At 46.4% G+C, this 22,718-nt stretch overlaps 1 protein-coding gene and 1 long non-coding RNA gene across 5 annotated transcripts in view; one reads left to right on the top strand and one right to left on the bottom strand.

Annotated features, from left to right (window-relative positions):
• Positions 1-7,669, bottom strand: part of LOC120386455 — a 33,202-nt gene extending 25,533 nt beyond the window's left edge. For all 3 annotated transcript variants that reach the window (XR_005589720.1, XR_005589723.1, XR_005589719.1), the window contains exons 1-3: positions 7,534-7,669; positions 6,564-6,654; positions 1,657-1,753 (exon numbers count right to left, since the gene is read on the bottom strand). This is a non-coding gene — a long non-coding RNA (uncharacterized LOC120386455). The remainder of the gene's footprint in view (positions 1-1,656; positions 1,754-6,563; positions 6,655-7,533) is intronic.
• Positions 7,609-22,718, top strand: part of GXYLT1 (glucoside xylosyltransferase 1) — a 75,931-nt gene continuing 60,821 nt past the window's right edge. For both annotated transcript variants that reach the window (XM_039505542.1, XM_039505549.1), the window contains exon 1: positions 7,609-7,846. In XM_039505542.1, the coding sequence (XP_039361476.1) occupies positions 7,632-7,846 (215 nt within the window). In that variant the 5' untranslated portion in view covers positions 7,609-7,631. The remainder of the gene's footprint in view (positions 7,847-22,718) is intronic.

Here is a 22,718-nt window from a genome sequence, read left to right on the forward strand (position 1 = left end):
CCTCGCCCACAGCCTCAGCTCGCTCACTCGCTCCACTGCCGGAGCCGGCACAAGGCTCTGCTGTGAGCTCCTTGGGCAGTGCAGCTGCAGAGCCCGGCCTGACCCAGTGCTCTGAGCTGCGCGGTGGCGGTGGTGGCATGTCCCGGCTCCAGCCGGTGGCGCGGCTGTAACACTGCCAGCCACTGGTGCTCCAGGCAGCACGGTAAGGAGGCAGGGAGCAGGGTGGGTTGGATAGAGGGCAGGAGAGTCCAGGGTGGTGGTCAGGGGCGGGGTGTGGATAGGGGTTGGGGAACAGGGGTTGAATGGGGCTGGGGTCCCGGGGGATAGTCAGGACGGAGGGGGGTTGGATGGGGTGGCAGGGGCAGTGAGGGGCAGGGGTTCTGGGGGCAGTCGGGGACAGGGAGAAGGGGTGGGTGGATGGGGCAGGGGTCCCGGGGGTAGTCAGGAAGGAGGGGTTGGGTGGGGTGGCAGGGGCAGTGAGGGGCAGGGGTTCTGGGGGCAGTCGGGGACAGGGAGAAGGGGTGTGGATGGGGCAGGGGTCCCGGGAGGGCCGTCAGGAATGAGAGGAGGGGTTGGATGGGGCGGCAGGGGCCCAGGGGCAGTCAGGGGACAGGGAGCAGGTGTGTGTGGATGGGGCAGGGGTCCCGGAGGGACCATCAGGGAATGGGGCAGTTGGATGGGGCAGGAGTCCTGACCGGGGGGGGGTGGTAGATAGGAGGTGGGGGCTGGGCCATGACCCCCTCCCCTAACCGGCCCTCCATACAATTTACGAAACCCGATGCGGCCCTCAGGCCAAAAAGTTTGCCCGCCCCTGGTGTAAGGCTTTATGAGCCACAGGAGCAAGGGGTAGGCAGGGTCTCCAAGGATCACTATGGACATTTGCACATCCCCCACTGGAATCTTGTGGCTTGGAAAGAAAGTCCCAGAGTGCATCTTTCTATTCAGTCCAGTATTTGAAAGATGCATGCATCATGCACCTTCCCTGACCACCCAACACTGATATCAGTGAAACGGCCCCGGTGATCCACCAGCACCTGCAAGACCCTGGAGAAGTAGCTCTTTTGGTTGATATATTCCATTGCAAGATGGTCTGGGACCAAAATTGGGATATGCGTTCCATGTATCACCCTGCTGCAGTTAGGGAATCCCATTGCCTGAAAGCCATCAATTATTTCCTGCACATTAGCAAGAGTCACAATCCTTTGTAGCAGGAGGCGCTTAAGGGTCCTGCACACTTGCATCACCACAACCCCCATGGTGGACTTTCCAACGCCAAACAGATTTGTGACTGATTAGTACTAGTCTGGAGTTGCCAGCTTCCACATAGCGATTGCCAGTCGCCTTTTCACAGTAAGGGCAGCTCTCATTCTGGTGTCCTTGCAGTGCTGGGGTGATCTCTGCACACAGTTTCACTAAGGTGAATTTCCACATCTGCAAAGTTCTGTAGCCATTGCCCATCGTCCCATACATGTATCAAGATGTGATCCCACCACTCAGTGCTTGTTTCCTGAGCCCAGTACTGATAGTCCACTATGTGCAGCTGTTCCATGAATGCCAACAGCAATCTTGAATTATTTGTTTCCATGGCAGACAGCATGGCAAGCATCACTGATTCACACTCTCTTTTTCACAGCTCATGAAATACTTCAGGACTACCTGTATTGTGTTCATAATGCTCATCACTAGACTGGTCAGCAGTTCAGGATCCATCCATGCTGTCAGGCAGAGATGACAGGTGCTCAGCTTACAAGGGCTGTTGAAAAATGGCGCGAAACAAAGTTGGAAGCCCATAAAATGATGGGACAGAAAGAACTGCATCATGGGATGGCGAGCACGCCCGCATGATGCACCACGACCTTTCCCCAGAGCTGTCAGTGTCAAAGGGTGACACAGGGTGGCGAGTTGCCTAGTGGGATAGCTATCCACAATGCAACACTCTCTCTGTCGATGCAAGAGCACCAACTCTGGATGTGCTATGCCGACACAAGGAGCATTGTGTGGATTTGCACAACTGATGTAATTAAAGCAGCTTTCAACATAAGTCGACTTAACTATGTAGCATAGATATGGCCTTAGTCTTCACAATTCCTCATTTGCCCTGAGCCGCCTCCACAATCCCTCAGCTTCTCTACCCAGGTTTCTTATACCTCCTTCTCTTCCCCCAGTTCTCCTCCTAATACTTCATTCCCAGATCTGTCTAACCTCCAGCTTCTAGTTAGGGACTCTAGCTTTCTAGTCTCACCTCTGTTTACATTTTTTGGGAACTGGTCAAGATGGGCAGGGCATCTTGCTGAAACTCCCTCACTGCTGCTGCCTCCTTGACTTCGACTCTTCCTCCTCCTTCAATGAGAGTGCCAAAGGGAGCATTGATCAGCAGGGGAAGAGGAAGCAGGTTAAGAAGCAGCAGCAATAACAGAAGCCAAGGATGAGATCCATGAGAGGACTCAGGCATTGCAATGCTGAGCTTCATGATGCCTAACTTTCAGGGACCTAGAAAATCACAGGAACAACATTCCAATCCACAAAGCCTAGGCTCCTATACAATGAATAGGGAGAGATAGATGCATTAGATTAGGATCCACAAAACCAGCACATTAAGCAGCGAGCTGCCTAAACTAGTCAATAGGTGCTGCCAGTGATTTCCCTACACCCCCCCCAGGGGGGGTGTACACCCCCCTGAATTTTCCCAACACCCCCCCAGTTTTGTGAGCTAGTTACATACCAATTTAGTGACTGTTTGGAAATCTGAATTTAAACTGAAACATTAATACACACTTTAAAAGCTTATACAGCGTATGATAAAATATGTGTATCTGAAAAAGTATAATAGATTTGGAAAGTATGAGCATAGACTAGCTTCCTTGCTTCCTTATACAGCTGTTTTTTATGATGTCAGTGCATTCATTTCGGTGATGTTGGCCAACCTAATAATTTCAAATGATGATTTGTAAGCAAAGTCTAAATGAGTTCTCCCTGACAGCTAAGGCTTCAGGGTCAGATTATATTTTTACATTCACACCTAATCTACCTAGGTATCCAGCAAACAGAGCTGTGTTGTCCAAGTGATAGATTTTGGCTGGGGTTGGGTTACAAACCACTTGAATGTGGGGGGAAGAGGGGATGAAATGTTGTTCTTATTGTATGAGTAAAGGGCAGTAGAACTGTACTTAGTCTGTGATGATTTGAAGGCATCAAGAGAGAGGGTGGGGACCTGTCCCTCTCCACTGTTTAAAGACAGAGCTGATTAGGCTCCATAGATAGTCTTTTGTTCTGTTAAGTGACCACTGCAGCTGAAATCACTGACAATCAGGTCTAAGTGCTTAGTCCTGTTGTGGCGACAGTGTTCCTGTGGGTACAGTGTTTCTGTGGAAGAGACGGCCCAGCCTGCACTAGCAGCGAGGTTCCCACACTGAAATCACTGAGAGCTGGTGGAACCTCAAGAGACCAACTCACAGAGGTCACAGTGGTAGGTGACAGCAGAAGGTGACTGTGCAGGGCCATTGGCAACAGAATGGTGGAGTGAACGGTAGCACAACGAACAGCCGTGGCCAGAGCAAACTGTGCCTTTTTGTCCCCCACCTGGAAGGTGTACTCACGTAAAAGCACCCCTGAACTCTGAGTCTCCACTGACCAAGGACAACACCGGTGAGTGGAGTGCAGTGGAGGGAAAAGTCAGGGGCATGTTAAATAAACATTTGTTTGTTGGACTATATTTTAGTCACTTTGCTCCAGAATGCTAGATTTGTGACTGGGAATGGAAACTTATATAAATATGTTTCCCAGTAGGCCAAGATTTTTAAAATGCAGTATTTGCCAAGGTTGTTATCTCACATTGTTGCTATCTTGGGAGGTCATTATGTTGGGGAGTTTCTGTACTACACATTTTTATTATAATTAATTTTTACATAAGAATGGTCAGACTGGGTCAGACCCATGGTCCATATAGCCCAGTACCCTGTCTTACAACAGTGGTCAAGGCCAGGTGCTTCAGAGGGAATGAATAGAACAGGGAATCATCAAGTGATCCATCCCCTGTTGCCCATTCCCAGCTTCTGGCAAACAGGCTAGGGACACTCAGAGCATGGTGTTGCATCCCTCTCATCCTGGCTAATAGCCACAGATGGACCTGTTCTCCAGGAATTTATCTAGTTCTTTTTAAAATCCTGTTATAATTTTAGTCTTCACAGCATCCCCTGGCAAAGAGTTCCCTGGGTTGACTTTATATTTCGTGAAGAAATACTTCCTTTTGTTTTTTTTTAAATCTGCTGCCTATTAATTTCATTGGGTGACTGCTAGTTCTTGTGTTATTTGAAGGATTAAATAAAATTTCCTTATTCACTTTCTTCGCACCAGTCAAGATTTTGTAGACCTCTATCATATCCCCATTAGTCATCTCTTTTTTAAGCTGAAAATTCCCAGTCACTTTAATCGCTCCTCCTGTTTCATACCCCTCATCATTTTAGGTGCCCATCTCTGTACCTTTTCCAATTCCAATATATATTTTTTAGGATGGGTGACCAGATCTACACACACTATTCAAGGTGTGCACGTACCATGGATTTATATAGAGGCAATATGATATTTTCTGTCTTATTATCTATCCCTTTCTTAATGATTCCCAACATTGTTTGCTTTTGTGACTGTTGCTGCACATGGAGTGGATGTTTTCAGAGAACTATCCACAATGACTCCAAGATCTCTTCCTTGAGTGTTAACAGCTAATTCAGATGCCATCATTTTGTATGTATAGTTGAGATTGCTTTCCAATGTGCGTTACTTTGCATTTATCAACATTGATTTTAATTTGCCATTTTGTTGCCCAGTCACCCAGTTTTGTGAGATCCCTTTGTAGCTCTTCACAGTCTGCCTGGGACTTAACTATCTTGAATAGTTTTGTATCATCTGCAAATTTTGCCACCTCACTGTTTACCCATTTTTCCAGATCATTTATGAATATGTTGAACAGCACTGGTCCCAGTACCGACCCCTCAGGGATACCACTATTTATCTCTCTCCATTCTGAAAACTGATAATTTATTCCTACCCTTTATTTCCCATCTTTTAACCAGTTACTGATCCATGAGAGGACTTTCCTCTTACCCCATGATGGCTTACTTTTCAAAAGTCAATTTAAATTAAATACATTTTTAAAAAAAAGTATATTTTTTTAGAAATCTAGACCTGTTATGTGTTTTGGTGTAACTTGCATTATTCTTATGTTAAATTTGCATAATCCTAACAAAACATTTACTTTATTCATATCTTTTTTATATATCTCATTGGTCCTGACACCCCCCCTGTAAATTCGAACACCCCCCCTAATTTCAATTCCTGGGGAAACCACTGGGTGCTGCTGACAATAAAGGTGTGTCCTAAGCCCTGCCTCTCTCTCCCGGAGATAGGTGCCTAAATCCAGGCTGCAAGAAGATGCCTATCTCTGCTTGCAATCCATAAGTGGGGGCAGGGGTGGCTCTAGACATTTCGCTGCCCCAAGCAGGGCGGCATGCTGCGGGAGGTGCTCTGCCGGTTGCCAGTCCCGCGGCTCCAGTGGACCTCCCGCAGGCGTGCCTGCGGAGGGTCCGCTGGTCCTGCGGCTCCAACGAAGCCACGTGGGACCAGCGGACCCTCCGCAGGCACGCCTGCAGGAGGTCCACTTGAGCCGCCTGCCGCCTGCCGCCCTCCCGGCGACCGGCAGAGCGCCCCCCCGCGGCATGCCGCCCCAGGCACGTGCTTGGCGTGCTGGGGTCTGGAGCTGCCCCTGAGTGGGGGGAAATATAGACACTCCTCAGCCTAACTCGCATCTGGGGCCCAATACAAAACAGCAGAGGAAGTCACAGGTTGACACAGCCTCAAGCTGGGGGACTCTAGAATTGGAAGGATATATTCATAACTGGAATCTCTAGAAACATGTTTTGATTAGGCAAAGTTCATGGGATAAGGTTGTTGCGTATTTAAGGACATTACTTTTTGGAGGATCACTGGGCAACTTGCTTACATTAGTGGAGTGGAAGCAGGTGGATTGAACAGCAAAGCTTCTGAACTGATCACCATAGGTCAGTGAGCTACAAACATCATGGCTCACACATACACACATACTGGAACCCCAAATGTATTGCAAATTTTATATTTGGTGTTTTTTCTTAAATCCCAGTTCCCAGAGTCATGTGATTATGTGGGAATCCAAGCTTTCATTTAAAAAAACCTGAGTTTATAATTGTTATTGTTGCAGAGGAAAGCTTGTGACCTGAGTACACCCTAAAGGATCAAAAACCAAAAGGCAGAGAAAAAGAACTGAAAATGTATTTTCAAACATTTTAAGCCAATATCATTATTTTGGGTGGCCTGTTTGATTTCTGAATGCTTGAGATTGCCAATATTGTATCAAATGGCTGCATCACAGCCTTTGCTGTTCTGAGCATGAAAGATATCCTGAGCAGACTGAACCAGAGGGAGGAAACCAGATGACATTACCTTTATTGGATTGTGCTGAAACTTGAACACACTTCAGATGTGCCCCTGCCTGGTATTACCCACTTCACAGTGTGCCACTTCTCATTTCTTACCTTTTCTTCTGTCCTCTCTTCCTCTTTTTTGCCTTCTGTCAAATACAAGTCTGTCTGAGCGAGCCACCTTTTGTAACACTTATCTGACAAACTGTGAAAAGCAAGTTGAAAGTAATCCCTTAGGCCAACATTAATAAAAGGTTGTCAGGTTTCAGGGAGAATATTCACTAGGAAAAAGGATGTCTTCTTAACTCAAGTTAGCTAACACCCGGTAAAATCTAGTGAAGCCAAGGCAGTTCATAGTTTTAACACCTGTTAGCAGGTTGAGTTAAATAATAGAGGCCAGGGGCACCTAGGGTTTACCTAGATGACCTGCTAACTCACATAAAAACTAAAAATCTACTTTGTCTTCACTGGGATTTTACTATGCATTGAGTTAAGTCCTCCAATGAATGTTGAATGGCTGTTCAGGTTTGTGTGCTGCGTCTGTAATTTCCTAGCAGCTACTTTGCAAGACAAAAGCTGTGATCTTTTTGCCTTAAAGAGGATAGGATCAGCCTTTCACCACAACAGTATCAGTGAAAGCAACCTCCTAAGGAAACTTATGTCGTCCCCCCAAGGGCAGATCATCTCTGCTAGCCTCATCTACAAGTCAGGGAGAAGGGAATTTTTTTTGTTTTACTTTGTACGTTGCAAGCGCGGCCACCGTTTTCCGACTCTGCTAGACTGGGAACCAGCCACTATTTAATGCTGCAGCAATTAACCAGGCTTTTGAACGCACGACGCTGGGTGCTGAGAGACACAGCCTGAGCGCCGTGCAAACGCCCCCGTGTCTTATTGCCCCTGACACGGCTCCTTTTCTTCCAGTGTCCCCCTTGTACCTCGGCTCCTCCTGCCACCCCCGCCGCCCCGTCATCACCTCGCCCCGGCTGGCGCCACCACGGGGCGCCCTCGCTTTCCCCCATTTGCCCCCTCCCCCGGCACCTGGCTCCTCCCAGCCCCGCCCCCACCCCACGGAGGACGCTGCTACCTCAGCGCTGCGGTGACCCCAACACGGGGCTCGCGCTGCCGCTGTGTCCGTTGGGGCCGGGCTCGCGCTGCCGGCTGGGCCCCGGCCGCCGGGGCAGGATGCGGCGCTACGTGCGCGTGGCGCTGCTGTGCCTGGGCTGTGGCTTGTGCTCGCTGCTCTATGGCTCCAGCCAGCTGGCCCTGGAGCAGGAGCCTGGCTGGGGGAAGCCGCAGGCCCGAGACCCCGCCGCTCCCGTCCGGAGACAGCGCGCCGGCGGCGGGAGGGCGGCTGCGGCGGGAAGCGCAGGCCGCGGGGAGCCGGAGCTGCCAGACAGGTAGGGATTGGCCCCTTTCTCTCCGCCGGGGAGGGGCCGGGCTCAAGGGCTGGTGCTGCCGGGGCTCGTGTGGAAGAGCCCCCGGGTGTGCGGGGCTCCGTGCGGCCGGGCTCGGGGCGTCCCCTCTTCCCTTACGCCGTAGCGGGGTGAAAGGACCCGCGCTGGGACTCCAGGGTCTCTCCAAAGCTGCGCGGCTCCAGCCCGGCATGAGCGGCGCTCTCCTACCCGGCGGGGCCGGCTGGGAGCCCGAGCGCGGTGCTCAGGGGACGCCGCCAGCTGAGATCGAGCCGCTTTTCAACGGGAAAGTTTTGAAGGCGCTTTTCCGGCCCCGTCCCCCCGCCTGGAGATGGACCAATCCCGCCGTGCTGCGGCTTGGCTCGTCTCCTCGTGGCAGGGCGGGAAAGCCCCCCCCCCCCCAGTGAGGGGAGCGATTAGCTAAGGTCTCTGCCCCGCACGGAGCTGCCCCCCTGTGGAGCAGCTTGCGGGACTGGTACCCAGCAGGACACCCAGGAGAAACGGCGACGGTGTCTCTGTACAAACTGCTGTCACATCCCCAAAGGATCACTGCGGGCGGGGGGGAGTATCTTCTCTCCCAGCACAGTTTTCGCTGCAGTTCCCAAACTGTGGGTTGGGACCCCAGGGCTGGTGTTAGACTTGCTGGGGCTCGGGCTGAAGCCCAATCCCCACCCCCGGAGGCCTGGATGACAGCGTCGTGCGTGTTAGCTAACTTGGGTTAAGAAGACATCCTTTTTCCTAGTGAATATTCTCCCTGAAACCTGACAACCTTTTATTAATGTTGGTCTAAGGGATTACTTCAGGTTACAGGCCCCCCGCCTCTGGGGCTGAAGGCCTTGGGCTTCAGCTTCCCCACCCAGACTGGTGGGGTTCACTCTTTGGCTCGTGTCCCCTCAACCTGGGGTGGCAGTGCTCAGGCTCCAGTCCCTTCTCCTGAGGTCGTATAGTAATTTTTATTGTCAGAAGGGGTTTGTGGCGCAATGAAGTTTGAGAACTGCTGAGTTATAGTAATTTTATAGGGTGTAGGATGGAAGGGGTAAGGTTAGTTTAGCTTGGATAGGAAAATAGGTGTGCTTTGTAGCTTGTGTAGGTGGTGAAGCAAATTAATAAGGCCTTGAAAAATAGCAGGCTCATGAGGTAAGAGGAAGGTGGCATCTAGTAAGACAAGTTTTCGGAGGATGCTAAGCTTTTATATGGCTAATAAAACAAAAAGGAGGCTTCTGGGTAAAGGGACTGTAAATTATAGAAGACTGTTTATAAACTGATTCTAACAGACAAAGATAAGTGTTTTTTAAATGTGATAAATGTATAATGTCTTCTCGCAGACTTATGTTATCTTAAAATATGGGCCTTTGTGGGAAGATAAAATGCTAGGTGCAGCTAGTTTTAAGATCCATACATTTAAGATAATTTGAAAGAGAGAGTCCCAGCTACCATATGTTGTTTTAGCCAAGGCGAAGAAAGGGGTCATACCCAAACAGGCCAAAACCTGTGTTTTTTAAGCTAAGCTAATAATGGTCAATATGGCATCACTTGTTTTAGCACTGTATAAAGGAGCAAGGCTTGTTGGGGTATTTATCCGATCCTATCCGAACATGTTGGAGCAAGCCAGGATGAGAGGGTTATCCCCTGGGACTGATCCTTTCATGAGTATTCTGATCAAATGCTTATGAACGTTTGTTTCTTTATGAATGTACTAATTGCTTATTATTTAGACATTTAGAGCAACTGTATAAATACTATTTGTCCTTTTTATTTAATAAAGGAATTCATGGTTAAATTACTGTCTGGTGGTACCTGTATTAATAAAATTAATAATAATTTCAACATCTTGGTGACCACAAAAGAATACCACTGACATTAATTTCAGTTGCTCTAAATGCTGCCCCACTTCTCCCCCCAACAGAGTAGTGACCCATCTTCTGGGGCCACTATAGAGTTTTCTCCTAGAGCAATTTAGTAACATTAAGGGAAATAAGGGTGTACTTTAGGTACCTCTGTAGAAGAATTCTTGGCAAAGCACACTGCAGGTGCTTTGAATACCATAAGTAAATTCCTGGCACAGAGGTGAAGGTCTGTTGAATGCCATTGATGTTTTAAATGACTTTATGATTGAAATGGTTTAGGTGGTGTACATCCGTGGTGTGATGAATCATTGTCACAGACTTAAAGTCAACTGGAAAGTGGGGAAGAAGTGCAGTGATGACCTGAGTGATGTCTGGCATTGGCTTGTATCCAGGCTTGTGGTTGGCTTGAATAAGTAAGGCAAGAAGCATTCTTCTTGCAGGGTTTGGGTAATCAGTTGGCAGTCAGTCTTGATTTCAGCATTTGCATCAAGGATGGGAGCATTGGTTTTCTTCAAGGTCAGTTGAGGCACAATAGTGTAAGACTCAGGAAATCATATAGTCGTCTTCACAGGTGCTGCAGTCTCACAGTCGGGTGGGAATTCCATGGACAACTCCCTCCACTTGAGTACTGCAATGCTGAAAAAGTAATATCCCAATTCTGTGGAAGGAGTCTGTTGCTGAGTGGAGCTGGAATTATGGACTATGTTGTGTATGCCACAGTAGCGAACAGACCACCACAAAGCTTTAGAGGACAGACTACATTCTTATCTTCAGTGTTGGCATCTGCTGTTTGCCATGCTGGTAGAAATGGCTAACACTTTGTCATAGGAGATGGACAATCAAAGTTTAAAAAAAGTATCTACTAGCTCGCTTTTTCATGTCTCTGCATGAAGCGTCAAACGAATGTAGATTGTAAAGTGGTGGTCCCCACATTTTTGAGGGTCGTCCCAACCATCTCCCTGGGGCCAGGAGTGGGGCCATGGCTTCAGGGGAGAGGGGGCGATGTGGACAAGGGTAAGGCCCCTGGCTGCAGCCCCAGACCCACCACCAGCTGTGGCCCCAGCCTTGGCTGGGAGCCGGGCCTGGGCCTGTGGCCAGGTGCGGCTCCACTGCCAGCCTTGGCCCCAGACTAGGAATGGAGCAGCGGCTGAGGGTTGGCGTGGGATCAGGAGCAGAGCTGTGTTGAGTCTGGCGATGGGGCCAGGCGCGGGGCTGGGATCTGGGACATGGCTGGGGGCAGGACCGGAGCAGAGCTGGTTGGTACTCCCTCCCTGCCCCTGTGGGGGCTGGCCCGGGCCCCACCATGGCCCCCGCATGTGCCTCCATGCCCCCTTAGGGGGTACATCCCACACTTTGGGGACCTCTGTTGTAAAGGCATTTCTTGAGCTTTGTTGTGGTACAAACTTTTTGTTCCTTCACAGCGATGGATGTTGCTATTGTACTGTAACTGTTGTGCCAAAGTAAGGGTAGCTGGATGAATGGAAACTTGTTCTGAGTTCTAATGTTTTTGGACCATCCAATACCTTGGACATTAGCGCCTGCAGTGACTTGGGCATAGCTTTTGCTTAGCATCCTGTGTCAGATGAGCCAGTAAACTGTTTTCATTTGAATCATGTCTCTTTGAATAATTTTAGCTGTTTGGGACTGGTGAAGTGCTTCTTTGTCAGAAGCAGCAAAGAATCCTGTGGCACCTTATAGACTAACAGACGTTTTGCAGCATGAGCTTTCGTGGGTGAATACCCACTTCTTCGGACTTGCATCCGAAGAAGTGGGTATTGACCCATGAAAGCTCATGCTGCAAAACGTCTGTTCATCTATAAGGTGCCACAGGATTCTTTGCTGCTTCTACAGAACCAGACTAACACGGCTACCCCTCTGATTCTTTGTCAGAGTCTTTCTCATATGCTTTTTGGAGGGCATGTCCAATATCCTGTTTGAAGGCAAGGAACACATCATGTCCTTCTTTGCATGCTTGAAAATCTGGAATGTGTGAAAGACTATGGGATTTTAGTTCAGTGCTGTGAATGTGCCCAGCCAGTATCATCCCCAGTTGTTCTAATCTAGCTATGTAGAGCCTTATGAGATCTGCTAGTTTAAATACTGAAGCCATGCCTTTATTCAGTCTTGTCTCTTCAGTGTATGTGGTCGGTCAGTTCACCAAAGGGAATCCCATGCAATATCATCTCTTTTTTTCCTCTGTCAGTGTTCTTCTTCATGACTTTGTTTGTAGAGAGATACCAAACATCTTACACGATACTTTCCCTCTTGGGCTACTATGTCCCCTGCACTTAGTTTTGCAAGCAAGTGCTGGTCTTTCAGATGAAATGCACACTGGCAGACCTGACTCTTAATGCCAAGGATAGAAGCTTCATGGAAATCTTCTGATGGTATTCACAAAAACAACGTTAAAGACTAGTGGATTTATTTGGGCATAAGCTTTCATGGCTAAAAAACCGTATGCCCAAATAAATCTGTTAGTCTTTAAGGTGCCACCAGACTCCTCGTTGTTTTTGTGGATACAGACTAACACGGCTACCCCGCTGATACTTCTGATGGTACATTCATTTTACAAATAAAACAGGCTTCTTTTTCTGGAGGTCCTTTGTGTTGGGCACTTAAACGTGTGTATTTGCTCTGCAGTTTGTCAGCTTTCAAACTTTTTTTTCCCTATCAGCCTTTTTAGTTTTGGTCCTGTTAAACTTGATGTAGCAGGATTTGTGCCAACATCCATTGTTCTTGTTTAGTCTTTTCAATACCATAACCATAATCTAATTGGCATATGCCCATGGATATAGAAAATGCATACAGCTTATGAAAATGCCTGAGATTTTCGACTAGAGTTTGATAGCCAAATCCAACATGCTCTTTTTGATTCTACTGGATTAATCAACTCTGGACCTGTGTCTTCTTGACAAAGTACACTCTTGCTTCAGTCAGTAGAGGAATGGGGTTTCTCTGTTGATGGTATTGACTCTTGAACAAGCTTGTATCTTTTTGACATATTTGAAGTAATAGTAATAGCCAGTAGTAATCTAATATATTTTGATATGGTGTGCAGTTAATATTACTGAATCCCCAAGCAGCTTTCACACAACCAAAGTAGCATCTAAAAGAAAAAAGAGAAATGTGATTAAATTCTACCAAGACTATGTTGATAATCAGAAGTAGTGTAAAATGTGTCCTTGCACCAATTGTAAGGTCTCATTGAAGCAAAGCCGAGAATACACTCCTTGTATGTCCAACTGTAAAACAACATTATTTGCCAGTTATGACAATGTTGTTAAAATGGCTGCCACAGTCAATATGGCATGAATTGGCAATGGCCCCATTTCTGAAAAGTGTTATTAGGTCATGCTGTAAGACGGTGGCAAATGCAATGCTTTTATCATAAAATCCCCAATGACCCTTTTTTTTTTGCACAGATCTGATTGGCTAGTAGTGCAGAGCAGGTTGCTGGATAATTGGGTGAAATCTTGTAAATTACTTTGCTAAGGAGCTGTTTGTTTCTAAGGCTACAGAAACCAGGAGAACAGGATGACTGGGAACTAGAAAGCATATGGGTAAAATAGAGAGAAGGGAGAGATAAGGTGAGAAAAAAAACAATGTGGTGGAGAGGACCAGTGACGATTTTGGCCTAGAAGGGAAAAGCTGCTGTTTTTATTTTTTTTTACTTGCAGTTATAATTCAGGATGCTGTAATATTTTCTGCAGAAAGTATTACATCTGCTGCAGCATTTAGGGGGGATGTCTGGAGACCAGATACAAGTTCTAGCCTCAGTTAAGTTTGCAGGTAATGAGTTTAGTGAGAAACTGGAAAAAGCAGTTGCAGAACATGTAGGGAGCACTTTGTCTCTAAGAGAAATGGAGAAATCTAGAACAGGGATTCTTAGCTTTGGGTTGTTACCTTGTAGGGTCCTGAAGATGTGACCAATCCCCCTCAATGAATCTATAAGAACGTCTTGTTTTGCTACAGAAGACATATCTTTGAAACTGACCAGCAGGCAGTTCTTGCAGGTGCGTTGGATTGGCATCACTGAATTGGTGGTTGCCTGATAGTACCCCAGCTCTGATTGGAAAACACAGCAGTCTTGAGACTCTGATTCAGTCATTTGCACCCTAAACCATGCAGCAAAGAGGATGCCAGTGGAACTGAAGAATGTATTGGATAAAACTGCAAGTTATGAACTTTAATAAAAATAAATCTCCTAGTGTATCTGTCTTTATTATTTCATGTAAGAGAAAAGTGCGCTTAGCTTCAGCAGCTCCTCTTAGAAGTTAATTGGCTTTCCCATGGCAAAAGCTCAAATTTCTTGTTTGAGCTCAGAGGATGCAAGATTCCCCCCACACACTGATTGTAGCTCTGCCATTTCTGAATACTTGACTGGTCATTGTTGGCTTGCTCTCAGTGCTTCATTTCAGGGGCAGAACATGAAAATCTTCATTGATTGATAAGGTTGAAATCTTGGTGAAGCTAAATTATCCACCAAACGTTTCTCAAACTCCTGGATGTCTGTGAAGGAGAAATACCCAGAACTTTAAGTAAAGCTTTGAGAGTACTTGTGCCTTTTGTCATGACTTAACTCTGTGAATCAGGCATTTTTGCTTTGCTTTGCTTTGATTTTTTTTTTTTTTTTTTTTGAGAGAACTCATTGCTGTTAAAACACATCCTACTCTCCCTGTTGAAGATGACCTCTGCTCTTGCCTGGCAAACACTGAGCCTCAGGTACAACATCTTTGCTTATTAAAGCAGGCACAGCACTTAATGAATTTTTTGAACTTTTTTGATCATGACACCTTATTAATCTAAACTTTATAAGTATCTTGTGCCAAACGTTTTTCACTAATTTTCAGATAGTTTTATTTCATTATTGGCTTTTATTAACTACTTGCTGGTGATTAAGTATTTAGAAGGCATACAGGAGATGTGAACTTGCAATCTGAATTTCACAATTTGTTGCATCTGCAAAGGATTTTGGAATATAGTAGGATGTGGTGACTTGAGAGATGACTTCTTGTTTTTTTCCTAGCCATTCGGTGGGTTTCAGACCAAAAAAGTGGAAACAAATGCTGTAAGTGAATTACATATCAATGATGTACATGCATATATATACATGCAGAGTCTTTCATCCCAAACAAGTAATAACACTTGAAGATTGTGAACAAAAGTAAAAGCATCATGACAGCCCTTTCCTCCTTATATTGCTAAATGGCAGGTAGAGAGGTTCTGATATGGAAAAGGCTGATTAGAATAATGACTAAACTGGCCTTCCTTTTTTATCCTGCCTGTTTAGCTAGACAAAAGGTGGCTAGCTACATCTGAGGAATATATTGCTCTAGACTAGAGACTTTGGAAGGAGGAAGCCCTTTATGTCCAGGGCTAATAAACAATTATTGTCTTGCAAGAAAGCACCTCTAGTCAAGATCTGTTTCATACATGGAGTCAACTAATTCAAGAGCCAATATCCATCTATTTTGAAATCATTGTAAGTCCATAAAAGATTGTGGTCTTCAGATGGTCAAAGGAATAGGTTTCTAGTGTGCCTTGCAGTTCCTAGAAATATTATAGGAGAAGATTCTTGACGTTATGCTGTACATTCCTCACCTCCACCTCCCCCGAAATATACAAGTATACTACCAATCAAGATGTGAACAAGTTAATGCTACAGTCCCTAGAATTGGTTGTAAAATGAAAGAGACACAGATAATGAGTGACAGGAAGATTTTCATGACAACGCTGTACCCAAATCTATGTATTCCATAAATTGGTTCAGGAGAATGGTGGTTGTCTAATTTTTATTTCCAGTAGGTTTATTCTGCTGTTTGTCCCCTTGAAATTTCAGAATATAAGAATGTCCATATGAGGTCAGACCAATGGTCCATCTAGCCCAGTATCCTGTCTTCTGACAGTGGCCACTGACAGATGCTTCACAGGAAATGCACAGAACAGGGCAATTTTGAGTGATCCATGCCCTGTTATCCAGTCCCAGATTCTGAAAGTTGAAAGTTTAATGACACCCAGAGCACGGGTTCTGTCCATGACCATCTTGGCTAATTGCAACTGATGGACCTATCCTCCATTAACTGCTCATTCTTTTTTGAACCCAGTTATAATTTTGGCCATCGCAGTATCCTAGGGTGATGAGTTCCAAAGGTTGTCTGTGTTGCATGAAGAAATATTTCCTGTTTGTTTTAATCCTGATGTCTGTTAATTTCATTGAGTGACCCCTGGTTCTTGTGTTTGTGAGGAGGGTAAATAACACTTTCTTATTCAGCTTCTCCACACCATTCATGATTTTTTAAAAATCTCCCCGCTTACTCATCTCTTTTCTAAGACGAGCAGTCCCAGTGTCATTAATCTCTCCTCATATGGAAGCTGTTCTATACCTGTAATAATTTTTGTGGCCTTTTTTTGTACTTTTTCCAGTTCTAATATCTTTTTTGAGATGGGGTGACCAGACCTGCATGCAGTATTCAAAGTGTTGGTGTACCATGGATTTAGATAGTGACATAATATTTTTTAACTAGCCCTTTCCCAATATTCTGTTAGTTTTTTTGGCTGCTGCTGCACATTGAACAGATATTTTCAGAGAACTACCGTATTTTCCGGCATATAAGGCGACTGGGCGTATAAGACGACCCCCTAATTTTACAGTTAAAACATAGGTTTTGGCCTATACTTGCCGTATAAGATGACCCCCCCCCTTCCGAGGGGGGGAGCCCAGAGCCTTTTAAATCCCAGCCGCGGCGGGGAGTCAGAGGGCTCTGGGCTGCCCGCTGCGGCGAGGAGCCCAGAGCCTTTTAAATCCCAGCCGCGGCGGGGAGTCAGAGGGCTCTGGGCTGCCCGCTGTTTATACCCGGCGTATAAGACGACCCCCGATTTTTGGGGGGTTCTTTTTTAGTATAGAAAGTCGTCTTATACGCCGGAAAATACGGTATCCATGATGCCTCCAAGATCTCATTCTTGAGTAGCAACAGCTAATTTAGATTCCATCATTTTGTACATATAGTTGGGATTATGTTTTTCAATGTGCATTACTTTGCGTTTATCAACAGTGAATTTCATCTGCCATTTTGTTGGCCAGTCACTCAATTTAGTGACTGCTTATATATACCTGCCCCTGGAGATTTCCACTACATGCATCCGACGAAGTGGGTATTCACCCACGTAAGCTCATGCTCCAAAACGTCTGTTAGTCTATAAGGTGCCACAAGACTCTTTGCTGCTTTTACAGATCCAGACTAACACGGCTACCCCTCTGATACTCAATTTAGTGAGATTCCAGTGTAACTCTTCACAGTCAGCTTTGGACTTAACTATCTTAAGTAATTTTGTATCGTCTACAGACTTTGCCACCTCACTGTTTATCCCTTTTTCCAGTTCTTTTATGAATATGATGAATAGCACAGGTCCCATACAGGTCCTTGGCAGATCCCGCTATTTACCTCTCTCCACTGTGAAAACTAACTATTTATTTCTACCCTTTGTTTCCTATTTTTCAGTCATTTACTGATCCAGCAGAGGACCTTCCCTCTTATCTGGTGATTGCTTAATTTGCTTAAGAGCCTTGGGTGAGGGACCTTTTCAAAGTCAAATTACAGTGTATTCACTGGGTCACCTTTGTCACATGTTTGTTGACCCCCTCAGAGAATTCTAATAGATTGTCGAGGCATGATTTCCCTTTACAAAAGCTGTGCTGACTCTTCCCCAATATATCATATTCTCTCATGTGTCTGGTAATTCTGTTCTTTACTAGAGTTTCAACCAGTTTGCCTGTTACTGAAGTTAGGCTTATTGGCCTGTAATTGCCAAGATAATCTCTGGAGCCTTTTTAAAAAAAATCAGCATAATATTAGGTATCTGCCTGTCATCTGTATGCAAGCTGATTTAAGCGATAGGTTACATACCACAGTTGTTAGAGCTGCAGTTTCATATCTTGAGTTCCTTCAGAACTAATGGGTGAATACCCTCTGGTCTTGGTGACTTATTACTGTTTAATTTATCAATTTGTTTTGAAACTTCTTCTATTGACTTCTAAATCTGGGGCAATTCCTTTGATTTGTCACCTAAAAAGAATGGCTCAGATGTGGGAATCTCCCTCACATCTTCTGCAGTGAAGACCAATGGAAAGAATTTATTTAGCTTCTTGTCTTCCTTGAGTGCTCCTTTAACCTTGATCATGTCCAGTGGCCTCACTGATGTTTGGAAAAATTCCTGCTTCTGATATACTAAAAATGTTTTGTGCTGTTAGTTTTTGTGTCCTTTTCTAGGACTTTATAGTCTTTTCTAGTCTTTTACATTTGACTTGCCAGTTTGTCCTTTTCTCTTTTCCTTAGTACCTGGTGACTTCCAATTTTTAAAAGATGTCTGTCTCTAACCACCTCTTTTACTCTGTTGCTTTAGCCATGGTGACATTTTTTGGATCTCTTACAGTTTTTAATTTGAGATATACCTATAGTTTGAGCCTCTATTATGGCTTTTTAAAAAAAATTTCAGGGTGCCAGCTTATGGTGGTCTGCCAACATGTGAGTAGTAGTATGCCTGAAAAAGTAAGGAGGTAGCAGAGGCAATGATCTCCTCTAAATGACGCAACTGTCCAGTTGGGCAGACGCTTTATTTAGCTTCAAAATTAGAGCTCATGAAAGAGAAACTCAGGCCTTGTCGACAAAAAGTAAGGTTTCTTTGACAAAACAGTGGAGGTGTACATATTGCAATGCTGCTTTGCTTTGGTGACATAATGTGGCAAAGTTATATTGACAGAGTATTAGTGTAGACACCACGCTTGGTTATGTCGCTGTAAATGGCTTCCAGGAGGTATCTCACTGCCCATCCTGACCACTCCAGTCAGCAGTTTGAACTTCGCTGCCCTGCATCCAGATACACAGGCATCCGGCCCTCCCCCTTTCAAGGCCCGGGAATTTTTGAAATTCCACTTCCTGTGTGCTCGGTGCAGAGAGCTCACATCGCATCTTTCCGGCTGACCCTAGCAGCTCCACACAGCAAATGCTTTTCCGCTTGAGTCGTTAGATCTGTTGGCATTGTGGGGAGAGGAGGCTGAGTTGTTGGATCTGTTGGCATTGTGGGGAAAGGGGGCTCTGCTCCAGCTGTAGGAATTTTGATGCCTACAGTCTGATTTCTCGTGGCATATTGGATAAGAGCTATGAATGGGACATGCCCCCTTACACACTCAGTGCTGTGCAAAGATAAAGGAGCTGAGGCAGGCAAACCAGAAGATAAGGGAGGCAAACTATCGCTCTGGTGCTGGGCCAAAGACCTGCCACTTCTCTAAGGAGATGGACATCATCCTCGTTGGTGACCCCACCTCCACCGCCAAGAGCCTGGTGGATACTTTGGCATGACTGGAGATAGTGGACAGTGGACGAGGAGCTCATGTTGGAGGATGAGGTGGAGCATTTGGCAGAGTCGTCCAGTGGTGTGGCAAGTCAAGACCTCTTTTCCACTCCGGAGGGATCTAGCTAGTCCCAGCAGTCTGTCTCTGGCACACATGATGCTGGAGAGGAGAGCTCTGGTAAGTGATCTGTTTGAGTTGATGCTGCTTGGTTATATGAGGTAGAGCTGTCCCTAGCTCTGTATATTCTAGAAGTGGGTGAAGGGATAGAAATGTACAAGAATAGCTGTGTTTGCATGTGTTCCACGTTCCCCTGTGCAGCTAAGCAGTGTGGCGTAATAGTGTTTTAATGCATACCAAGATTTCATGGGAATCCTCCAGAGAGATCTCTAGGAAACTTTCCTGGAGGTACTTGCCAATCCTCTGCTGAAGGTTCCTTGGCAGAGCTGCTTTTGTTACTTTCCCGTGCCAATCGGGAATCATTTGTGCAGGGACCAAAGCGGCACACAGGTGCACAGCATAGGGACCAGGTGTGAAGCAGCATGCATGCAGGAGATGCACCCTTGCATTCTTACCCTCAGGAATGAGATATTGGCTTCAGTGACACCCCCCGCGTGTGGAAAATGGTGGCAGAATTTACAATATTGTCCCTAGTCGCCTACAGCGATCCCCTTAAAAAGCCACCTAGAACCTTTGCCCCATCTTGTGCCCCCACCCTGGGCCAAACTCACCAATTTTAGGGTGTTCGCCGAGATGTGTGCTTGCCAAGGGACAGTGAGAAACTGATTCATATGTAAAAAGAGGGGTATTTTACAATAATGATTTGATGATGTGCATGAACTAACAATCATGCTTCTGTTTATTGTTACTTGTGCTTTTGCAGATGTGGCCTTCTGGGGACCCTCTTACACACCGGTGGAATGCCTCTGCCAGATAAGGAAGAGCCCAAGGAGGACATGTTGCAAAAGGTGCTCCAATCTTCAGATGCCAAAAAACAAGAACACAAGGAGTGGAGACAATTTTTTCCTTCAAAATCTAATTTAGACAGGGAGTACAGAAAGGAGAGCGAGGAGTGAATTGTAATGGGCCAGGAGTGGATGATGAAAGTGTTGGAGGAGCAAACAGAGATGTTGAAGTCCCTAAATCATGCTCCAGGCAGAACACGTGCTTGCTTCCCCCACCTCCCTCTGCAGAACTACTTTCTGTGCCCTCCCCAAACTCCTCCTACACATTCCTTGCAACTTCCTGGAACATCTCGGTACCCTGTTCAATCCACCCCTTCGAACAGCTTTCAAAATGATAGCTAGACCTACACACAACCAGGAGAGCCTACATTGCCCTGCACTGTTATCTCCCTTCCCACCAAGCCTTTTACGTGTGTTAATTGGTATTTAATAAAAACAAACTCTCTGAAAGATAAGCAATTTCTATTTGTCTTCTATATGTGGTTGTTGCTGCTGGAATTAATACTCAGGGGCAATATGATCATTTGCTGACTACAAATCACAGTCAGGAATCATCAAAATTTTCATGCAAGGTGGCAAATTAAAACATGGCAGAGTGCTGTATAGAAAGACACATTACTGGTGCTCATTGTCAAAATGTTGCCTCAAAGCCTGATAGCTCCCTGTTGTGCCCCTCTAATAGCCCTGGCATCTGGCTGCTCAAAATCAGCTGCTAGGCGATTGGTGTCTGCGCTTCACCCCGGAGGAAACTTTTCACCGTTAACCTCACAAATATTATGGAGCGTGCAGGAGGCTGCTATGACCATGTGAATATTTTCCTCATTTAGGCCTAAACTGCAATAAAGGAAGCACCAGTGTGCTTTTAATCTGCCAAAGGCATATTCTGTGGTCATTCTGCACCTGCTCAGTCTACTGTTGAAATGCTCCTTGCTGCTGTCCAGGGTTCCCGTGTAAGGCTTCATGTGGTATGGGAGTAAGGGGTACACTGGGTCTCCCAGGATCCCTACGGGCATTTCAACATCTTGAAAGCTCGAAGCATAGACTTTCTTTTCAGACCAGAAGATTCCAGTATTCCACGGGAATCTTCTGGTCTGAAAAGAAAGTCCATGCTTCGAGCTTTCTGTACAGGCCAGTGTTCCTGAAGAGGCGTGCGTCATGCACCTTCCTGGACCACCCACATTGATGTCAGTGAAACGCCCACAGTAAACCACAAGTGCCTGCAATATCATAGAGCAATAGCCCTTTCTGTTGATGTTGCAGGATGGTTGGGGCCAAATTGGGATATGTGTGCCATCTATCGCCCCACCGCAGTTAGGAAATCCCATTGCTGCAAAGCCATCTATTATTTCAAGCACATTGTCAAGAGTCAGTCCTTCATAACAGGATGTGATTAATGGCTCTGCACACTTGTTTTAATGCAGCCCCAATGGTGGACTTCTCGATTCCAAACTGATTCGCAACTGACTGGTAGAAGTCTGGAGTTGACAGCATCCACGTACCAATTGCCATGCGCTTCTCCACTGAGAGGGCAGCTCTCATTCTGGTGTACTTGTGCCACAGTGCTGGATCGAGCTGTGCGCACGGTTCCAGAAAGGTGGCTTTCTGCATACAAAAGTTCAGCAGTCACTGGGTACGTCTACACTACGGGATTATTCCGAATTTACATAAACCGGTTTAGTAAAACAGATTGTATAAAATCGATTGTGCGCGGCCACACTAAACACATTAAATCGGTGGTGTGCGTCCACGGTCCGAGGCTAGCGTCGATTTCGGAAGCGTTGCACTGTGGGTAGCTATCCCATAGCTATCCCATAGTTCCCGCAGCCTCCCCTGCCCCTTGGCATTTCCGGGTTGAGATCCCAGTGCCTGATGGGGCAAAAATCATTTTCGCGGGTGGTTCTGGGTACAGCCTCACCCCTCCCTCCCTGAAAGCGGCAGACAACCGTTTCGCGCCTTTTTTGCTTGGTGAACTGTGCAGACGCCATAGCACAGCAAGCATGGACCCTGCTCAGCTCAATACCGCAATCGTGGATGTTTTAAACACCTTGCGCACTCTCGTGCAGTATATGTTGAACCAGGACCTTCGAACCGAGGCTAGGAGGAGGCGGATACGGCAGCGCGGCGATGACAGTGATGAGGACGTAGACACAGAATTCTCTCAAACCGCGGGCCCCGGCGCTTTGGAGATCCTGATGGTAATGGGGCAGATTCTATCCATTGAACGCCGATTTTGGGCCCGGGAAACAAGCACTGACTGGTGGGACCGCATTGTGTTGCAGGTGTGGGACGATTCCCAGTGGCTGCAAAACTTTCGCATGCGTAAGGGCACTTTCATGGAACTTTGTGACTTGCTTGCCCCTGCCCTGAAACGCCATAATACCAAGATGAGAGCAGCCCTCAGAGTAGAGAAGCGAGTGGCGATAGCCCTGTGGAAGCTTGCAACGCCAGACAGCTACCGGTCAGTCGGGAATCAATTTGGAGTTGGAAAATCTACTGTGGGGGCTGCTGTGATGCAAGTAGCCAAAGCAATCACTAAGCTGCTGCTACGAAAGGTTGTGACTCTGGGAAACGTGCAGGCCATAGTGGATGGCTTTGCTGCACTGGGATTCCCTAACTGTGGGGGGGCGATAGATGGAACCCATATCCCTATCTTGGCACCGCAGCACCAGGGCACCCAGTACGTAAACCGGAAGGGGTAC

This window comes from Mauremys reevesii, linkage group 1, assembly GCF_016161935.1.
Source record: "Mauremys reevesii isolate NIE-2019 linkage group 1, ASM1616193v1, whole genome shotgun sequence".
NCBI lineage: Eukaryota > Metazoa > Chordata > Testudines > Geoemydidae > Mauremys > Mauremys reevesii.